The 18,396-nt window shown below is 31.5% G+C and overlaps 2 protein-coding genes across 15 annotated transcripts; both read left to right on the top strand.

Annotated features, from left to right (window-relative positions):
* The first annotated feature begins 215 nt into the window (after nucleotides 1-215).
* LOC137831042 (CBL-interacting serine/threonine-protein kinase 3) lies at nucleotides 216-6,897 on the top strand. 13 transcript variants are annotated; one of them, XR_011084318.2, is made up of 17 exons: nucleotides 628-818; nucleotides 926-1,027; nucleotides 1,311-1,537; nucleotides 1,748-1,810; nucleotides 2,517-2,588; nucleotides 2,903-3,010; nucleotides 3,123-3,203; nucleotides 3,639-3,692; nucleotides 3,772-3,897; nucleotides 3,980-4,069; nucleotides 4,410-4,532; nucleotides 4,625-4,732; nucleotides 4,821-4,903; nucleotides 5,722-5,835; nucleotides 5,931-5,987; nucleotides 6,078-6,152; nucleotides 6,557-6,897. XR_011084318.2 is itself a non-coding variant. In XM_068638542.2 (16 exons), exons 3-16 carry the CDS (start codon nucleotides 1,367-1,369, stop codon nucleotides 6,635-6,637), a joined length of 1,323 nt encoding a protein of 440 aa, XP_068494643.2. In that variant the 5' UTR covers nucleotides 626-818; nucleotides 926-1,027; nucleotides 1,311-1,366; the 3' UTR covers nucleotides 6,638-6,897. The 13 variants fall into 13 exon arrangements, 8 of the variants coding, with proteins under 8 accessions (XP_068494645.2, XP_068494648.2, XP_090159442.1 ...); XR_011084320.2 differs by lacking the exons at nucleotides 628-818; nucleotides 926-1,027 and adding an exon at nucleotides 216-336; XR_011084321.2 differs by lacking the exons at nucleotides 628-818; nucleotides 926-1,027 and adding an exon at nucleotides 242-340.
* A 5,975-nt stretch (nucleotides 6,898-12,872) lies between these two features.
* Nucleotides 12,873-18,149, top strand: ABCI15 (trigalactosyldiacylglycerol2). 2 transcript variants are annotated; one of them, XM_068638550.2, is made up of 6 exons: nucleotides 12,873-13,094; nucleotides 13,810-14,425; nucleotides 14,558-14,887; nucleotides 15,859-15,974; nucleotides 17,591-17,681; nucleotides 17,753-18,149. In XM_068638550.2, exons 2-6 carry the CDS (start codon nucleotides 13,907-13,909, stop codon nucleotides 17,843-17,845), a joined length of 1,149 nt encoding a protein of 382 aa, XP_068494651.2. In that variant the 5' UTR covers nucleotides 12,873-13,094; nucleotides 13,810-13,906; the 3' UTR covers nucleotides 17,846-18,149. The 2 variants fall into 2 exon arrangements, 1 of the variants encoding a protein (XP_068494651.2); XR_016521518.1 differs by having other exon boundaries at nucleotides 12,885-13,094; nucleotides 15,848-15,974.
* The last annotated feature ends 247 nt before the right edge of the window (nucleotides 18,150-18,396 follow it).

The following is an 18,396-nucleotide window of genomic DNA, read 5'->3' on the forward strand; positions in this document are numbered from 1 at the left end:
CCAAGAGATCAGATGGTTGCTCTTGTCATATTCTTTGTTTGCTCCATGTATCCATGTGACTAGATACCACAACTTCTTTCTCGTTCACTATGTACTACAATTTGCAATATTCTAGAACTTTATTTAACCGCCATTCTCATTTGAGAATGAATGTTACAACTTTCTAAAGAAATATTTTATAGTCAAAAGACAAGAAAACATATTAGGTACATAAGGAAAAAAATTGTCAAGTTGCATGGCTGTCAATAATTGAATGAGGTGTTACAAAATCTATATATAAAATTATCATTTATCACCTCCCCTTTGCACACACATCTTGTTCTATATCAAATTCAAGTATGTGAGCACTTTTTTTCTTTCTTTTTCATAACCACAACCACTCATATGTATCTACGATATGAGACTCAAGCTTTTATTTTGTAAATTTCGAATATTCAAGTATGTGTGCTAATACTTTAAATTTGAAAACTTGTTTTGTTGTTTGATTCTCAGCATGCGTTTTGATTCATAAAAAAGTGGTCTCTTTTTGTTTCTTCCCTTCCTTTTTTCTAAGGTGACTTTTTTATGAGCTTTTGTTTTTTTCCTCCATTTTCTTTTATACATCAGTGAATGCAAATCAAGCACTGGTTTTGTTTTATCTTCTTCTGTTTTTCTGGTTTCTGGGATTTGATGTCCAGTTGTGCTGGGGAAAGGGGTAGGGTGTTGCCTCTCTCTCTCGCTCTTGAAAGTGCCTTATTCTATTGCTGAATGATTTAAGTCATGCATCAGCTTGAGGTGTTTCTACAATTATTGGATTCTGAAATGCTGGAGAATCTCTGGTTTGGCAATTATTTTTTTTAAGATTTGCTTATTTTATCACAAATAATGTAGTCTCCGAAATGTATATTTTTTTTAAAGCGCTGTTGTGTTGATTTGCCTATTCCAGCTGAATTCTGGTTGAGACTAGTTTTAGCTGCAAGGCTTGGTTGCTGTAAGATCTTATGGGTTCTTTACAGTTGGAAACACGGTTCTCTTTGATCTCTTTCTGGTGTGTTCCTGCATTAACTACTTGTTAAAAAATGGTATTTCTGGGGTTTGGTTTTGCAATTGATCCTTCACCGTTCTGAAGTGGGGAAAGATAAAATCTTGAGGGTGTTTTGAAAATAAAATTGAGGAGCCAGTGGCTAAGTTGCATTGCATCTAAGACTTCAGCTTTAGTGTTTTTGAAACCATAGGGACTAATGGGATTTTACAACCTCTCATCAAAGAACAAAACTTTTTTTTACCCTTTAGTGAGTTTGCTTAGGAACTGATTGTGATGTGCTTTTCAGGTAGATACTTTATAGATACTTTCAGAAACTGCAATAAAGTTCAACCATCATAGAGGATGAATGGGCAGAAAATTAAGCGTCGAGTGGGTAAATATGAGGTAGGGAGGACCATTGGGGAGGGAACATTTGCAAAGGTGAAATTTGCTAGGAACTCTGAGACTGGGGAGCCAGTGGCTCTTAAGATTCTTGACAAGGAGAAGGTTCTCAAGTATATGCTGGCTGAGCAGGTAGTTCAAGAAATTTTCTTTGACATTACATTCTTGTTCTACCTTCCCATGAACTATTAAGGCATACATTTTTATGCCTAATTGGTTCAAGACAATTATTAAGCATGGTTTTTTCTTCAACTTAGTTTTAGTAGGCATCTAGGTTTCAGATTTCAAATACATCTTTTGTATTAAGTTGCTCTAATGAGGTTTCTTGATGTATTTTTACAGATCCAGAGAGAAATAGCCACAATGAAGTTGATCAAGCATCCAAATGTTGTTCAACTACATGAGGTCTCTCTCTCTCTCTAATACTACACGCACAACCAACATCTTGTCTCTCACTTTTTGACAAATATGCTCTTCTCTTTTTATTAGGGAACAGATAAACTTTGACTCAAATGTTGCTGATGGAAAGAGTCATCAACTCTGTTATGAACTCAATTTACTGGCCTATGTTTTCATCTCTTTACTATATCCTTCATTGCATTTAATCGTTTCTAAAAGTTGTGCTATTTTTAAAACCAGGGCTTGTGCATAGAACTTAAAAACAGTCTGTTTGACTAAGAATTTAGCTTACCATTCAAGAAATTTGTCAAAGTGTAATGAAACAATATTTGAAATCAAAGGATTACAAAGGTTTTCTAAATGTTAAAAATAACCTCTTTCACTTGAGGTTCTAACTTTCTATCCCATTAGCATGATTATCTTTCTGATCAATTAAGGACTTAATTGAAGTCCTCCTTGCCACTCATGGCTTGAAGACCTCCAAAAGTGATTTGCACACAATCCATTAGAGTTAAGACTTAAGACTCGGAACAAATACCTTACCAAACAAATTAACCCACTCACTCATTATTTGCTTTCTAGATGATAATCAAAGAACAAATAAGAATTCTTATGCGCGAAACAAAATACCAAATTAATTATCAAACAAATCCTTATGCACTAAATTCATTTCTTAAAGTGCATCATGCAAGATTTCATATTTCATTTGCAGGTCATGGGGAGCAAGACAAAAATATACATTATTTTAGAGTTTGTGACTGGGGGAGAGCTTTTTCATAAAATTGTGAGTAAATAAAGTTTTCTTAGATCCTGTTTGGTTATAATTTTCTTTCATTTACGATTGATTCTTGAACTTGATTAGGAAAGTATAAAGTGGATACATACTAGATTACATTTTTTGTTCTCTCACTTTATTTAGTTTATGATTCTATAGTTGTGTTCTATCTATTTCGTGCTTGTTCATTCCTTCCATCCCCAGTGGTATTATAATTGAAATGTAAAAGGGTGTTGTGTGTCTTAGTCCTTAAGCTAAGATTTTGTTGAAGCGGAAAAAGTGTTTGTTAAATGTTCTAATTCTATTTTTTTTTTCTCGTGAAGTTAAACACTGGACGGATGAGAGAAAAGGAAGCACGAAGACATTTCCAACAGCTTATAAATGCTGTTGACTATTGCCATAGCAGGGGTGTCTACCACAGAGACCTGAAAGTAAAGCCCTTTCATCTCACAATATGCTGATTCCTCAATTTATTTTCTATTGATTAAAGAATATAAGAGATACTTACTTTTGTTTCATTATTCATAAAACTTTGTTCTGCAGCTAGAGAACTTACTATTAGATGCTTCTGGGAACCTTAAAATTTCTGATTTTGGATTGAGTGCACTTTCCCAACAAGTCAGGGTAAGAATGATTCATTGCCTTCTCAATTAAATTTGAGTAAAACATCATTTTGCAATTTAAAATATGCACCATTGCTTAACTTAGTCCTTATATTAGGAAGAAAAGTAAATTTAGCTGACTTTAGCAATGGTAAGTTAATTTGGAGTCCAACTATGGAACGCATTAGTAACACAACACAAGGACTAAACTTGCTTTTTCAGAATGTTTGAGGAACAATACTAAAATATAATTGACATATAAAATCAAACAAGTTTCAATTATATTAGTAGGGAACTTAGCCTTGAAAATTTGAATTTCAAAAGACAAGCACATTAGATTTCTACTTTCCTGCAACCAAAGTTGTGTCACATCCTGTCCAAGTAACTGTTCTTTCTATTGCATAATATCCAAATGTTTTGAATTTGAATATGAATCTCAAACTGGCTCTTTTTACAGGATGATGGACTGCTCCATACAACATGTGGAACTCCAAATTATGTTGCTCCTGAGGTGCAGACAAATTATATGCAAAATACAAAATTTTCTACATTTAAAATCAATCCTGTGATCATATATTCTTGTTTAATAGGTCCTTAATGATGGAGGCTATGATGGGGCAGCTGCAGATTTGTGGTCATGTGGTGTGATTCTCTTTGTATTGCTTGCAGGTTACTTGCCTTTTGATGACACTAATCTTTTGAACCTGTATAAAAAAGTAAGCACTTCTGTGTTTTTGTATAACTTTATTATTGTCCTGTATATTTTTGTGCTTATTATTTTCATTTCTTGGTTTTCAGATTTCAGCTGCTGAATTCACCTGGCCCCCTTGGCTTTCTTTTAGTGCCAGGAAATTGATAGCTAGAATCTTGAATCCCAACCCCATTACTGTAAGTTGCAAATGAACCCTCTTAGCCAAATGGCTAGCTCTGGACAGTTTGAAAAATTTCAACACTTTACAACTGAAATTGCATGCTTATTCCTAAAGTAAAACAGCCATTTCAATTGTAACATTTGTAACTTTTCAAACTGAGTTGGCTATGATATTTGATCGATTAACTATGTTTCACTTATTAGAATCTCCTTATGTTTTACTTTACTTATATAACCCACAAATATTCAAAAGAAACTGATAACTAATAATCAAACTAGTTTCATTGCTCTTTTTATTGTTTCATTCGTAGTTAGATTTTAGAATGGATTTCTGATTTTTCTATAACTGTATGGCAGCGTATCACTGTACAGGAGATTTTGTGTGATGAATGGTTTAAAAAAGACTATAAACTTCCGGTTTTCAAGGAGACAAAGGAGAGCAACACTGATGACATTGAGGCCATCTTTAAAGACTATGAAGTATGTTGAAGATGGCCTTATGATTTTGGTATTGGTTTGTAATATTGCGCCAGTGCTGAGTTTCATATTAAGGATTTTCTCAAAAAATGCAGGTGCACAATGTAAGAGAGAAGGAAGATCAGCCAACAGCTATGAATGCATTTGAATTGATATCCTTGTCCAAAGGGCTGAACCTAGAAAACTTGTTTGACATAGACCAGGTTTTTAACTTCATGTGATTGGATTGTTTTTATTACAATGATGAATCTTTAGCATCCATTATTTTTCTCTCCAATTCTCATCCACCAGGAGTCTGGTTGAGATGTGGAAAGGATTTCCAGATACCAAGGAAATGAGCGTAGCCCCACAGGCATGTCTCATTGGATATTCAGGTTTTTATTTACTATAATGGTAAAATCATCATTTGTGTTAGAATATATAGTCAACAATAGTTGTGTTGATTTAACAGTGATCAGGCTACAGCTCAGTCAGTGATTATTGGGATGCAAATTAGCATCTGCTTACCTCCTAATTACCCCTTAAGTACTCCATCGATTAACTATAATCAAGCTATAAATAAGAGATCAAGTGTGCAGCCATTACACACAGTTACTCTCTATAATTATCTCTTTCAATATTATTTCTTATTCATAACACCATTTATATAGTGTGAAACATTTGACCTCTTATTTAGGGTAATAAAATATGAGAATAAATGAATTGCTACTAAGTTATGTAAATTTCAACATACTGAATTAAGGAGAAGCTAGTTTTTTTTAGCCTAGTTATTTTTCCTTTTCTTATGAGGACTACACATTTGGAGAAAAATTCTTAAAAAATTAAGGAGATTAATTTTGAAAAGGAGGGTGGGGGCAGTATTGTTTTTGAAAAAAAGAATGCTAATTGGAGCAACTACTAAAAATAAGTTGCACATCCAGGTCTTGTGCTGTTTCTCATCCTGAATTAATTGGAACAGTACAGTGAAACAGAACATTTGGTTTAAAAGGAGTTTTTAGATAAAAAGACCCAAACAAATAAATCTAAAACTCTTAATTTTTAACTAAGACAAAAAAATTGGTCCAAACATAACGTAGTTAACTTTATTAAAACTTGGTTTGGATGAGAACTTTTTGATTTGCAATGCCTAATTTATGAGGCTTCTTACTTTAAATTAATGTGCGGATTGTTAATCTGAAGTTATTGGTTACAGGGATTTAAAAGAGAAATAAGGTTCACATCAAAATGCCCTGCCAATGAAATTATCAACAAGATTGAAGAAGCTGCAAAACCTCTTGGTTTTGATGTGCAGAAGAAAAATTTCAAGGTAAGCCAAGCTTGTGCAACTTATTATGTACAATGCTCTCAGTTAATTCCATAGCCAATGTTAATTTTCTTTAACTAAGGAATAATCGTTCACAGATGAAGCTTAAAAATGTGAAAGCTGGAAGGAAGGGAAACCTCAATGTTGCAACAGAGGTACATCGTTGCTATTTTTGGATGATGCAGAGCCTCATTTCTCATAATATTGAATATTGAATATTGATATGCTCTTAACGTTTTAATCAGATATTTCAAGTGGCACCTTCACTTCACGTGGTTAAGATTAATAAAGCAAAAGGTGATACATTAGAGTTCCTCAAGGTATCTTTGTCTCTCACTTCTCATTGAATTGATTTCTGAGTATTTGATTCCTACATTTTCAATATAATTCTTCTGTTGTCAACTTTTGAAACCTTCTTATGTTTTCTGATGTTGAACAAAATAGTCTCCCCTTCACATAATCAAACTAAACTTGATGTTATGACAACCATTTTGCCCTCTCTTGCCTCTTTTCTGTATCTTTAGAAAGAGTAATTCTGAAATATGATCTTAGTGAAACACTGTTACAAGTAATACTTGTAATCTCCGACATTATGTAACCTAAGTGCTGATCAAACCACAGCAGCAAGTTTTTGCATAGTAACATTCAGAATGGTGTGGTTTTTAACACCCTTGTGTTACTTCTAATTCTAATTGAAAAGAATTTGTCTGTTTGAACTATGCAGTTCTACAACAAGCTTTCAACATGCTTGGAGGATGTTGTTTGGAAAACTGAAGATGACATGGAAAATGCAAAGGGAAATTGATGCAACCACCAATGTTGTTTCTTGGTGTATAGCAATGTCCTACTATGTTCCATTGTCATCATTGATTACAGTCCACATCATCTTTGGTAGGTTTGGTTGGACATATACCAATGTTTTCCTTGAATTTGTTGGAAAACATAGAGTTTATGTCAATACTCTTCTAATGTTTAACCTGTTCATGGAACAAGAAATATGGAAAAACTTGGACATTGTATATATTCATTTTGTTAGTAACGATCTATTTCCCATTTATTAGATAATGTCATTATGCATATTACTGCAACTGAGAGAACAGGGTAGAAAGATGCCAAGAAAACAATATCAAAGTAAAAAGATGCTAAGGAAACAATATTATATATAAAAAAACAAAAGCATGAAAAAAGAACATCAACATAAGTTATTGAATAGAGACTATTAATAAGGGAAGTTGTTAGATATAGAGGTCAACCTAGGTCCAGACACGCATCTCGTACATTTCTATTGCTTCATATTCTATTTCAACAAATGATGCAAGCCAGCATAGGTTGCATGATTTTTCCAGCACTGGTTGATGCCAATGAGTGAAGGTTTTGCAGCGAAATACTTGAGAAATGGAATGATTTGTGTGATGTGGTTGAATTATGGAAGGAATTCAAGGAATCGAGAAGAGGTTATGCCAACTTCTTGAGTGTTCTAAGCTAGGTTCCCTCAAAACTATAGCAAAGAGAAGATTGAGCTTCAAGAAAGAGTGAATTCTGATTTCAACAGAGTTCTATTTCTCATATATGTGGTGGCTGAATATGTTGGGGTGATCACGCATTAACAAATTAACATTGAGGGAAGATTAGAATATAGAAATTGCATAAAGCATAAATGTGAAAACAATGATTAGTAAATGAAGACAAGAAACAAAGTACATGAAAAAACGAAAGATAATAATTGAAATATAGTAATTGAAATTACGTGGATTTGAGTAAAAGGACTGATTGAAAGCGGTAAAAAATTGAATTGAAAACTAATATAAATAAAAAACATTGAAATGGTAGAAGAATGAAATTGAAATAACAAATAAAAACTAGAGCATGTATTAGACAATGAAAATAAAATTAGCTAGACGATTCATTTAGTGCATGAATGTGAATTGAAATTCCAATCTAAATTTAAAGTAACAAGCAAAACACAACACAACTGAATTCATGAAGTATGAAAATTAGGTGCAACCATCAAACCATCTAATGAACAATCTTCTACCATACCGTCTAATAGTTTTACAGATTTGAGCGTCTAATGAAAATGAAACAATAGGAATGTAAAATGCAAAAATTGTAAATGACAAGATTTGTAAACAACAAAATGTTGAAAAGAAACCATAGAATTTCTCAAATTGAACAAGAAAATTGTAATAGAAATTGTCTAACGACCTAACATTGTAAAAATTGAAAATAAAACATGACTAAAATTGAAAATAATTAAGTTCATAAATTGAAATGTAAATGCAGAAAGTTAAAGGAATAACAATAAAGAGAAGAAAATTTCATTCGAGAAATGCAAAACATCAAACCAAAACCGTGGTCAAGTTATCTTCAACCTTGAATGCAAGAAATCCAAATTTGAATTATTTGTTAAATGAAGAAAATATAGAGTCAATCAATTTGTATATTCAAAGAAAGTAGTTCTTAATCAAGAACTAAATTCTAAAATGATATCGAAAAAGAAAACAACTTGAACAAAGCATCGTCTAACATAGTTTTGAATTTGTAGTTACCCATTTCCAGAATTCAATTATCTTCCAAATGTAACGTTGCAGAATTGAAAACGGTAGAGAAAAGTAGACCACGAAAATGAAAGAGAATAAAAAAGTAGAGGAACTCCAATAGACAAAAATTGAATTGCATAAAGCTATAAAACCAAAAAACTAACTAACTATAAAAGTGATGGGTTGATTTATTAAATCTATTCTTGAGAAGTAGACCGAGTTAACAGTAGTATAGCTGAAAGAGGGTTGTCGTATCCACAAGACTAAAGATTACTAGAGTAGTAATAACTTTCAAAATAAAGTGAAAATATGATAAAATTTTGTTGCTAGTAAGTGCATAATTATAATTGTAATAGAATTCATAGCGCAAAAGGCATGGCATGTAAATAAGGAAGAATTTGTATAAATATCAGCAAGAAGCATGCCAAAACACTCCAACCATTACTGCACATGAAGAACATGAAAAGAATAAGGAAATTGCAAAAATTTGTGCAAAAAAGTGCAAAAAAGCAAGCATACCGGGACGGAGCATCAGAGTCAATTCGTCCAGCACATGAAAAATGACTCAGCAGATTGTAATTCTTCAAAGCGTTGAGAACATGTACATCCATTGAGAAAATTCAAGCCATCACAATTACAACATTTCAAAGAAAAGGTTGAGAAAAATCAGAAAGGGTTAGGTGAATAGAATCCTTAACCATGAACAAAACCCAACATCGCTCAAAAAGGGCTCAAGCCAAAGTGAACCAAAGTTAGGATCAAGAGGATTTTGCTTGGAGCCTAAGTCCAGTCAATCCTACCTTATGATTAAGATTTGATAGTGATTGCATGATCTAGAATGAATCCTTGACTTTGAAATCTCAAGAAGCCCAAGAATTGAAGATTGAAGCCCAAAAATAATGCTTAAGGATAAAAGAATTGGCCTTCTTTAAGCAAATCACTAATCTCCTTGAATCACTTGAACCCTCTTTCTAAAATCTATAAATAAAGACCTTGGGCTAACATTTTAAGCATCGAGAGGGAAAAAGAGAAACTAAGAGGTATTAAAGAGTACCAAGAATTAGTGAGAAGTAAGATTTAGAAGGATGAAGTAGGATCCTTAGAGAGGCATAAGTAGCAAGGTTTTGTTGATTCAGCTCAAAAAGTCTGAACTTCATAATCCAATCAAGTCAAGAAGGCCAAAGCCTTAACAAGAGTGAAGCCCAATCTCCAGAGAGGGAATCTAGAAGCTAAGTTGGCCACAACATGTAAGAATCTTTGTTTGTTGTAATTTAGATTCTTATCCTAAATTATATCATGATGTGAGTTGATTTTAGATCGACACATTTTAAGGGTTTCACGTTTGTTTAGGCGTTTTGAGATTAACAATTATGGTGAGAAACACAAAGAAGATTCTCATTGGACATGAACTTAACTAAATAGTTAAGTGTGAAGGTTAACTTTTAGAGGGCAAAGAGAAAAAACAAAAATATGGTAATTTAGATGATGAGGGCAGAATTAAAGAGCATATAAAGAAAAGAAAGAAAATGGAAACCGAATAGAAAAAAAAGATGAACACAAGAACATAAAGGAATGGAAAATAAAAAAGAAGAACATAAAGAGAAAAGATGAAAGGATGAAGAAAGCTTATGGAGAAAGGATAATGAAGCACAGGATGAGTTACTCCAAGATGAGTGGTGAAGAGCCACCACTTGAAGTGCACACACACTTAAGATAAGACCCACTAGGAGAACACTCTAGTCTCACTAAACACTCCTACATAATTTCTTTACTATTTCCTAATTCAATGTGTCCTTAGTTATCTGTTTGTCGACATGATTTGTATCATATTATAAAAATTTATTATGATTTGCTAAATCTATTTTGATGGGATTGGATATTTTTGGAAGTTATTATTGTGTATAGATGCATGATTCTCTTTTATATTAAATCTCCTTGGGTCTGGTAGTGTGCTTAATGCTCAATTGTGAGGAACGATCATTGATTGTGTATAGAGCATGAATGAGATTAAGAGGTGGTTTCATGTTTCTGAACCCTATTTAGCCAACCATAAACTTCTATTTTCTACCACATGTCATCCTCAAACTGATGGATAGACTGAGATAGTAAACAAGTCCTTATATACTTTGTTGAGGATTATTTTAAAGGGCAACAAGAAGTCTTGTGATGAATATCTTCCCGATATTGAATTTACTTACAAAAGAGCGATCGATACAACTATTAATCTATTTTCCTTTGAGGTTGTGTATGATTTTAACCACGTCACACCTCTTAGTTTATAAGGAAGGACACTTTGGTAGCTAATGTTTGAGACCCTTCAAATTTGTTGTGTTTGTTTCCTTACCACCCATGGAGCAGGTTTCAAGAGATATAACTTATTATTATTTTACATAACTAATTATGTTGATGCATATAATTAGTTATGTGCTTCAACGTAACCAATAATGATCATGTAAGTAACTATAACTGGTTATCCCAATTATTTATCTTCTTGTATTTTATGACTCAATTTATATTTCATTATTTTGATATAAATAAGTTAAAATAATCTATTTAGCAGTGATATAAAATAAGGATTAAAATATTTATTATTTTAACTATAACAAGTTGAAAATTAAAATATCAGTTAGATAAGGAAAAATTTGGGCACAAGTCAAATCTACAAAATTTAACATGTATTTTTCTTATTTTTTTAATATTTAATTTATTAAAGAAAAAAATCATAACTTTTGTAATGTGTGCAAGTTTTTTAAAGTTGGTTTAATTTTATTTGCGAATCCAATTTTAAATATTATAAAATTTTTTAATACTATTTTTACCTTTTAAATGTCCTAGTAAAAAAATATTTCCACATCATTTTTAAAATATTATTTATATGTATTTAATTTTTTTAAAATATTTTCATTTAAAAATTTAATTACTTCACAATTAATTATTTTTTTAATTTAAACTTATACTTCATCTTCTTGAAATATAATTAGGGACATTATGGTAATTAGAAATATAACCCAATTAATTTTAATTTTTTCTCTCTCACATCAATCAAATATGCTACAATATTTTACTCATTTTCACTCAATTTTTTTTTTTAAATTGGAAAGGAAGTGGAAAAAGAAAAAAAGAAAAAGACAAAAGAGAAAGAGAAAAGAAAGTGAAAAGTACGTTTATTTAAATTGACGTGAAAAGACTGGAAAGTAAGGAAAAATGAGATTTTTTTTGTAATTGATTTGATTTATATAACAAAATAAAAAAATTAAAATTAATAAGATAATATACTGAATTACCAAAATACGCTTAGTTAAAATTTAATAAGAAGTATGAATTAAGATTTAAAGATGATTAATTAAGTTGTAATTATTTTATAAAATTATAAATTATGTTTAAAATTTGAAATTTAATTAATTTCAATGAGTAATTGCAAATCATGTACAATATTTTTAGTTATCAATTTTTAAAAAAATAAGTCTAATAAAATATTTGCAAATAAAAAATGAAAACTATACATTAAATTGACAAATATAAAAGAAATTAACTAATTTACACTCCAATAGTAATATATTTAAATAATTATAGGTAGTGTTGAAAGAGAAGTTGAATTTTATTAAAAAAACATAAACTTAAATTTTTTTAGTTTTTAATTAGAGTTCCATGGATAGTTGGGATTATAAAGTGAATAAAGGGTATGAAGAATATATGGTTGCAATATGCCTTGTAGTATTATGTGGAGATTATGACAAACATAATTTTTAATTAGTCTTTAATTAATAGTCTTTAAATATTATTAAAAAAATCTAAGATTTTAAAGAATTCAATGTAGCCAATTATGGATATTTGAGTGTTGAGTTGTAATGCGTATAAATATTTTATTATTGTTTAAGCTTACGGATTGTATTATTATCAACAATCAACAATTATATTATTAATATTAATTTATATAGATTTTTATATTGTAATAAAATAAATAATGAAAATAATAAATAAAATATTTTATATTTATTTATAAATTTTTCTATATTATAAAAACTAAATAATTAAAAATAAATAAAATAAAAATAAAATAAAATACAATTAAATAATTTCATATTTATTAATATACACATATATATATATATATTTGTGTTGTAATAAATAAATAATTAAAATAAAAATATTATAAAAATAAATAAAATAAAATAAAATAATTTAAATTGTCGTATTTATAGAGTAATTCATTTTAATATTTTAAAATATAACATTTTTATTTATTAAGATTTAATAATAATTTTTATTTTAATTTATTTTAATTCTAATTTCATTTTAAAGATTACTTTTATATTAAAATATTTAAAAAACTTATTTTACAAATCAAATTTTTTAATTACATGCGTAAAATTTATTTTAAATCAATCACAATTATTTTAAACTTTTCATTAACTTTTTACTCTATTTTTCAATCCAAAGAAGAGTAGAAACATATCTAACAAAAACAAACGTAAACACCTAATTTAGTTAGCAGAAAATAAGGTTGGGCCCATTATAGGATTAATGTTGGGCTCTGTGTATGTATGTTCCACTAGCCTTCTTCCTTCTCTCTCTCTCTTTGGTATTTTCTCACTCACCGTCCATGGCTCCTGCTATTGCATACGGATCTGTATAGCGACCCCTTTTCACTCTCCCTTTTGCTACATGGAAGTGAAAAGCTTCATCCAGTAATCACTCTTCTTCCATCGTTTCAGTTACTGGGTATGTTTCAAACCATACTTTGGTTCTCAATCTTACTGTGCCACTAATGCCACTTCTGGAATTTCCCTTCCACACCTTGAATTTTCGCTTTTCTTTTCAGTTCCCATGAGAAAGTTTGATTTCCGAATAGGTGGATGGTTGTTACTGGGTGCTGGGTGGAACCCCTTTATGTGGCAATATCATAGTTTAGTAGAGTTGGGTTTAGGAGTTTCTCCTGTTTCCTACACAGGAATTTTGTTTTTGAAATGGAAGTAGGACGCTGGTGAAAACCCAGATTTTTGTTTTTTTAATTCTTCTTCTTTTGTCGTATCAATTTCACGTCTTTTGTTCCATTTCTGCTACTGTATTAGGGCCTAGGAAAGGAAAGGTTATAAGGTATATGTATATGTTTTTAGTGAGCGATTTGTTTTATTTGTTTGTTTTAAGGAAATGAATCTCTTTATTGTTCTCTGCTTTGTGCCTGAGTTAAAGAAAGAAACTATTATTATTGGAATTAATTGGTTCCCAAATACCCAGACATTTTGTCTTCAATCTTAATCGTGTGGATTTTTTGTTTTTTTGCATATCTCATTCAATGTTGGCTCCATTTTAATCAATTTGACTTTTTATTGTATAATTACAGTTTATAGTCATCGGAATCGAATGTGTTGTCCTTTTTTGTGGACTCTTGTTTTTTCATCTCGTTTTGTCCCTTAATTATATTTTTTATTTGTAGGGCAATTTTGGGCTGCTGGAGTGTTTGTTGTTTTGACTCATTTCCTGCTCAACATTTGGAGATATTAGTCCTTGTGAGTTAGGAGGTTTGATCAAAGATGATTATGAACTCTCCATTGCATGCTTCAACATTAACAAGTGCTTTATCTTCGACCCGGATTACTCTACATGGAAGTTCTATAAATTGTATGCCCTGCCTTCCATTTAGACCCCTGAGAAAAATCAACATCATAAGAGCTACATCAGGTGATGGAGGGCATATGGAACAATCGCCGGCTTCGGGATCAACAAATCCTCTTTCTGTTGTTTTGGAAATTCCTGGTACCCTTTGGAGGCAAACTATTCGTCCATTAGGTGATTTTGGGTTTGGTGGTAGGAGCATATGGGAAGGTGGGGTAGGAATGTTTTTAGTTTCAGGTGCGGTTCTGTTTGCTCTTAGTTTAGCCTGGTTGAAGGGTTTCCAAATTCGATCCAAATTCAGAAAGTACACAGCAACATTTGAGTTTGATCAGGCTTGTGGAATATGCACTGGAACTCCTGTGAGGATTAGAGGGGTGACTGTTGGAGATGTCATTCGTGTGAATCCTTCCTTAAGAAGTATTGAAGCTATAGTTGAGGTGCCTCTTTACATTATCTTTAGGATCATGTACCCTAACATCCCAGTATTGAAATATTGAGTTAGCTTTGAACTTTGTTATTTTAGTTGGTGTGTTATATCAGTTTAAAACTTTGGTTTCTTCTCTTTGTAGATTGAAGATGATAAAACAATCATACCACGGAATTCATTGGTTGAAGTTAATCAATCAGGTCTTCTTATGGAAACTATAATTGACATTACTCCTCGTGATCCTATTCCATCGCCTTCAACTGGACCTCTTGACCAAGAATGTTCTAAGGAAGGACTCATTGTGTGTGATAGAGAAAAGATTAAGGGTAAAGAAGGAGTAAGTTTGGATAAATTAGTTGGGATTTTTACCCGCCTTGGGCAAGATGTAGAGAAAATTGGCATTGCTAATAGCTATTCATTAGCTGAACGAGCTGCTTCTATTGTTGAAGAAGCGAGACCACTTCTTACAAAGGTGTGATATAATTTTCTAATGTTACTGTGCTTGATTGATGGTAAAATATCCTCTGAAGTACACTGCTGAATCCAGCAATTTTCTTGCAATACAAAATGAATGGTTGCCCAACTTTGAGTTATTGCAGTATTAGAAACTAGAACAAGTTTATTGTTAATGCCTTAGAATTCTCTGTTTGAAAGTCTTGATTTGGGAATTTAATTTTATTATATGCTCTTATTTTTTCAGAATAATTGTCAGATTTTACTAATTAGGATATGTTTGGTTAAGCAACTTAATCAAACACCTATTTAATAAGCACTTATCACATGAGGGCTTAAGCTGTAAATTTAATCATGAAAACTTATAAGCAAAATAGAGCTTATTTTGATAAGCTACACCAATAAACCAATTGAAATAAGCCTAAAGGAGCTTATGTAAGTCCTAAGTTAATTTCATAAGTTCCAACAGGCTTTTTATTAGCTCTTTCAAATAAAAAAACCTTAAAGCGATTATGAAAGAACTTATTCAAAGATGTTATTGTATTTTGGAAACTCAATATCCATATTCTTATAGATACTTAGTTATTTATTTAATATTTTGGTTCATTCTTCTAAACATAGTGGCTGCAATTGCATCAAGTTTTTGTAAGCAAAAACAAACAACATATTCTGTATAAAGTCATCTGATCTTTATCCAGATTCTGAGGAACTTATTATGGACTATACTCATTTGGCTTCATTTATCATTTAAATAGTAATATAGTTATACATCTTACGTTAAGTATACTTTGGCAACTGATAACCAAAATTATAATGAAATTATCTATGAACTTTGGTGTCTTAGTTAAATGCACCTGCACCTGCACCATATTTATGGCTTTCGAGTTCTTTGCTGTTTGTAGGTATATATGTATTGTTTCCTTTAATACCATAATATTCTATCATGGATTTTCATACTCATATTTTCCATTTGATGTAGTGATGTCACAGATCAAAGCCATGGCTGAAGATGTTCAACCTTTGTTGACTGAAGTTCGTGATAGTAACCTGTTGAAGGAAGTTGAGAATTTAACCCGAAGCCTTACACAAGCATCTGACGATTTGAGGTTAGTTTGTAACCCTCTCGACCATCTGTTCATCTCTACTTTGGCATTGCTTGCATGATATTAGAATACGGAACCCCATTAAGCTTGTCAATATCTTAATCTTGGGATAGATCCCGAGTGAGGAGATTTGCTAGTTAAGGTGACAACATGATGTGATCACAGTGGTTAAAGCGAAGCAGACCAGCCACCTCCCAAAACTGTTGTAGCAGGATGACCGTTATTTTGATCCCAATATATATATATATGTGTGTGTGTGTGTGTGTGTTGATAAGTAAACAAAAACACCTTCACTTTAGAGCATGTTCTTATTAAATTTAATAACTAAGAGGTCCAATTAGCAAAAGCTGCAAGTAAACAACCAATAATCAATCCCAGCAAAGAAGCCAATCACCATGTCCAAAAATAGTTCTGCAGGTTTGATTGTGGGTGGGAGGGAGAATGTAAACGTGAGAATGTGTACATGAAATATCAAATTGAAACGTTTGGGCTTGTAATAGGGTTTTACATTTTTACCCTTAATGTAAACACTGTTCCTAATTCAAAAAGGTTACCGTTTTGGGCTTCTATTTCAGCCCCTTAGGTTTAGACAACAATAGTGTGACAAGAAGACTATGAACACTCACGAAGCTTGCAAAACCATCCATGAAAAGGGACGATTTGAAAATGTGCGACCCTACCCACTATCACGGTGGCTGGCCGCTTCGAACTGGGGCAATGGAAGTGCTCTCTTGCTATCAACTACCATGGATGTTATATATTATAGAAATAAAGAGTTGATCTTATATAATTAGGAATATTGTTATAAGTGGTTGATCCTATATAATCAGGAATATATTTTTATAAGGAGTTGATCCTATATAATCAGGAATATTTAGATTATATATGTATTATTAGGACCATTTTTATTTGTTGCCTTAACATATCTTTGTTATTGGAGAATATCAAGTCTCCTCTATTCTTGTATTGATTCTTTTTTCTGAATATACTTAAAGGTTTGTGATGTTTCAGAAACACAGCTTGAGCTCAGTGTTTCTCTCTTCCATAGAGTTTAATAGATGTGATTGTAACGTGTAATATGTCTTGTTTATATCTTTATCCCTAAAATGTTGAAATTGCATGAGAAGTTCTCTTACACAGGTGTGTGTGAAAGGAAAGATTATGGACAAAATGAAAAAGAAAATTTGTAAACAAGAGAAATTATTAGAATAGGAAAAATTGGAGAGTAATTTATAGAAAGATGAGCAAAGTGTTTATAGAATGTTATGAGTTTCATTACCTGGGGTTCCTTTCTTTTCTTCATTGAGGAAATAATAAGTGGTAAATGATGTGTTGGTTTAGTTTCAAAATCAACTTGAAAAATAAGGATGTTCATTGGGTTTTTTTGTATTAAAATGTGAAATGGGTTCTGTTCTACAGTTCTCTAAAGATGATGTCAAACTTCTAGGGCCATTGCTTAACCTTGAAGATCCATGACAATAATGCTGAAGATAATTGAACTGATAACAAGTCCATTTAATTTTTATTTTTACGCTCAGAACATTAAGCATAGTGGTTTGTTTAAATCTTATGTTGTATTCTAAACTCTAATTGATCAAAATCATTCAATACTTTTGCAGAAGGGTACATTCATCCATTATGACCCCTGAGAACACTGAACTGCTCCAAAAGTCTATATATACACTTATTTTTACGCTGAAGAACATTGAGGTAGGACCCCTAAATTTTAAATGTCCTAAAAGTGTAAGTAATTGATTATTTCTTTTGGTTACTTTTTGCAGAATGTTAGCTCGGATATTTTGGGTTTCACTGGTGATGAAGCTACAAGAAAGAATTTGAAATTACTTATCAAATCCCTCAGCAGGTTATTGTGAGGTCGACATTCTAATTAGTATAATATAATTCAATTAGGTTATTTCCAATGTGTTTAGCCTACCACAACATTCAAGGAGTAAATAGTATTTTGTTACTGTTCTAGTTGTTTCTGAGCAGTGGCATTACTTTGGTTTTTACATTCTACTGTGATAGAAATTTGTTTTTCCCGGTCTACAATGAGAGTTGCAGAGATGTTATTGATTGGGGGAAGCTAATTACTATCTACACATTCTTCTTTGACTGAAATTATTATTCATCTCTGTATCATGTAGGTGACTCTTAATGATTGTCACTCACTTCTCACACTTCAGCTAAAATTCTTACAGCCTTTGTTTCTTAAATCAAATAGAAAATGGAAATAGCCTCTGGATTGAAGATATATAGGTATGATCATCAAGTTCAGATGGATGGTCATTTGATATCTATGGAACCTTTGTTTTTATTCATAGGAAGGAATCAAGTACACGTACATTTATAACCATGGTAATCAAAATCAAGATCCTACTCAATCGGAAAGAGAAATATGATTCGTAAATCGGGAGATCCTAAT

Source organism: Phaseolus vulgaris, chromosome 6, assembly GCF_051622355.1.
Source record: "Phaseolus vulgaris cultivar YP4 chromosome 6, ASM5162235v1, whole genome shotgun sequence".
In the NCBI taxonomy this organism is placed as follows: Eukaryota; Viridiplantae; Streptophyta; class Magnoliopsida; order Fabales; family Fabaceae; genus Phaseolus; species Phaseolus vulgaris.

Excerpts from the sequence above, each read along its gene's own strand:
- LOC137831042 (XM_068638544.2), top strand. The coding sequence starts at position 1,367 with ATGAATGGGCAGAAAATTAAGCGTCGAGTGGGTAAATATGAGGTAGGG. Across the intron at positions 3,693-3,771 it reads CAAATTATGTTGCTCCTGAG|GTCCTTAATGATGGAGGCTA; the intron begins GTGCAGACAAAT and ends CTTGTTTAATAG. Across the intron at positions 3,898-3,979 it reads TTTTGAACCTGTATAAAAAA|ATTTCAGCTGCTGAATTCAC; the intron begins GTAAGCACTTCT and ends CTTGGTTTTCAG.
- ABCI15 (XM_068638550.2), top strand. The coding sequence starts at position 13,907 with ATGATTATGAACTCTCCATTGCATGCTTCAACATTAACAAGTGCTTTA. Across the intron at positions 14,426-14,557 it reads GTATTGAAGCTATAGTTGAG|ATTGAAGATGATAAAACAAT; the intron begins GTGCCTCTTTAC and ends TTCTCTTTGTAG. Across the intron at positions 14,888-15,858 it reads CGAGACCACTTCTTACAAAG|ATCAAAGCCATGGCTGAAGA; the intron begins GTGTGATATAAT and ends GTGATGTCACAG.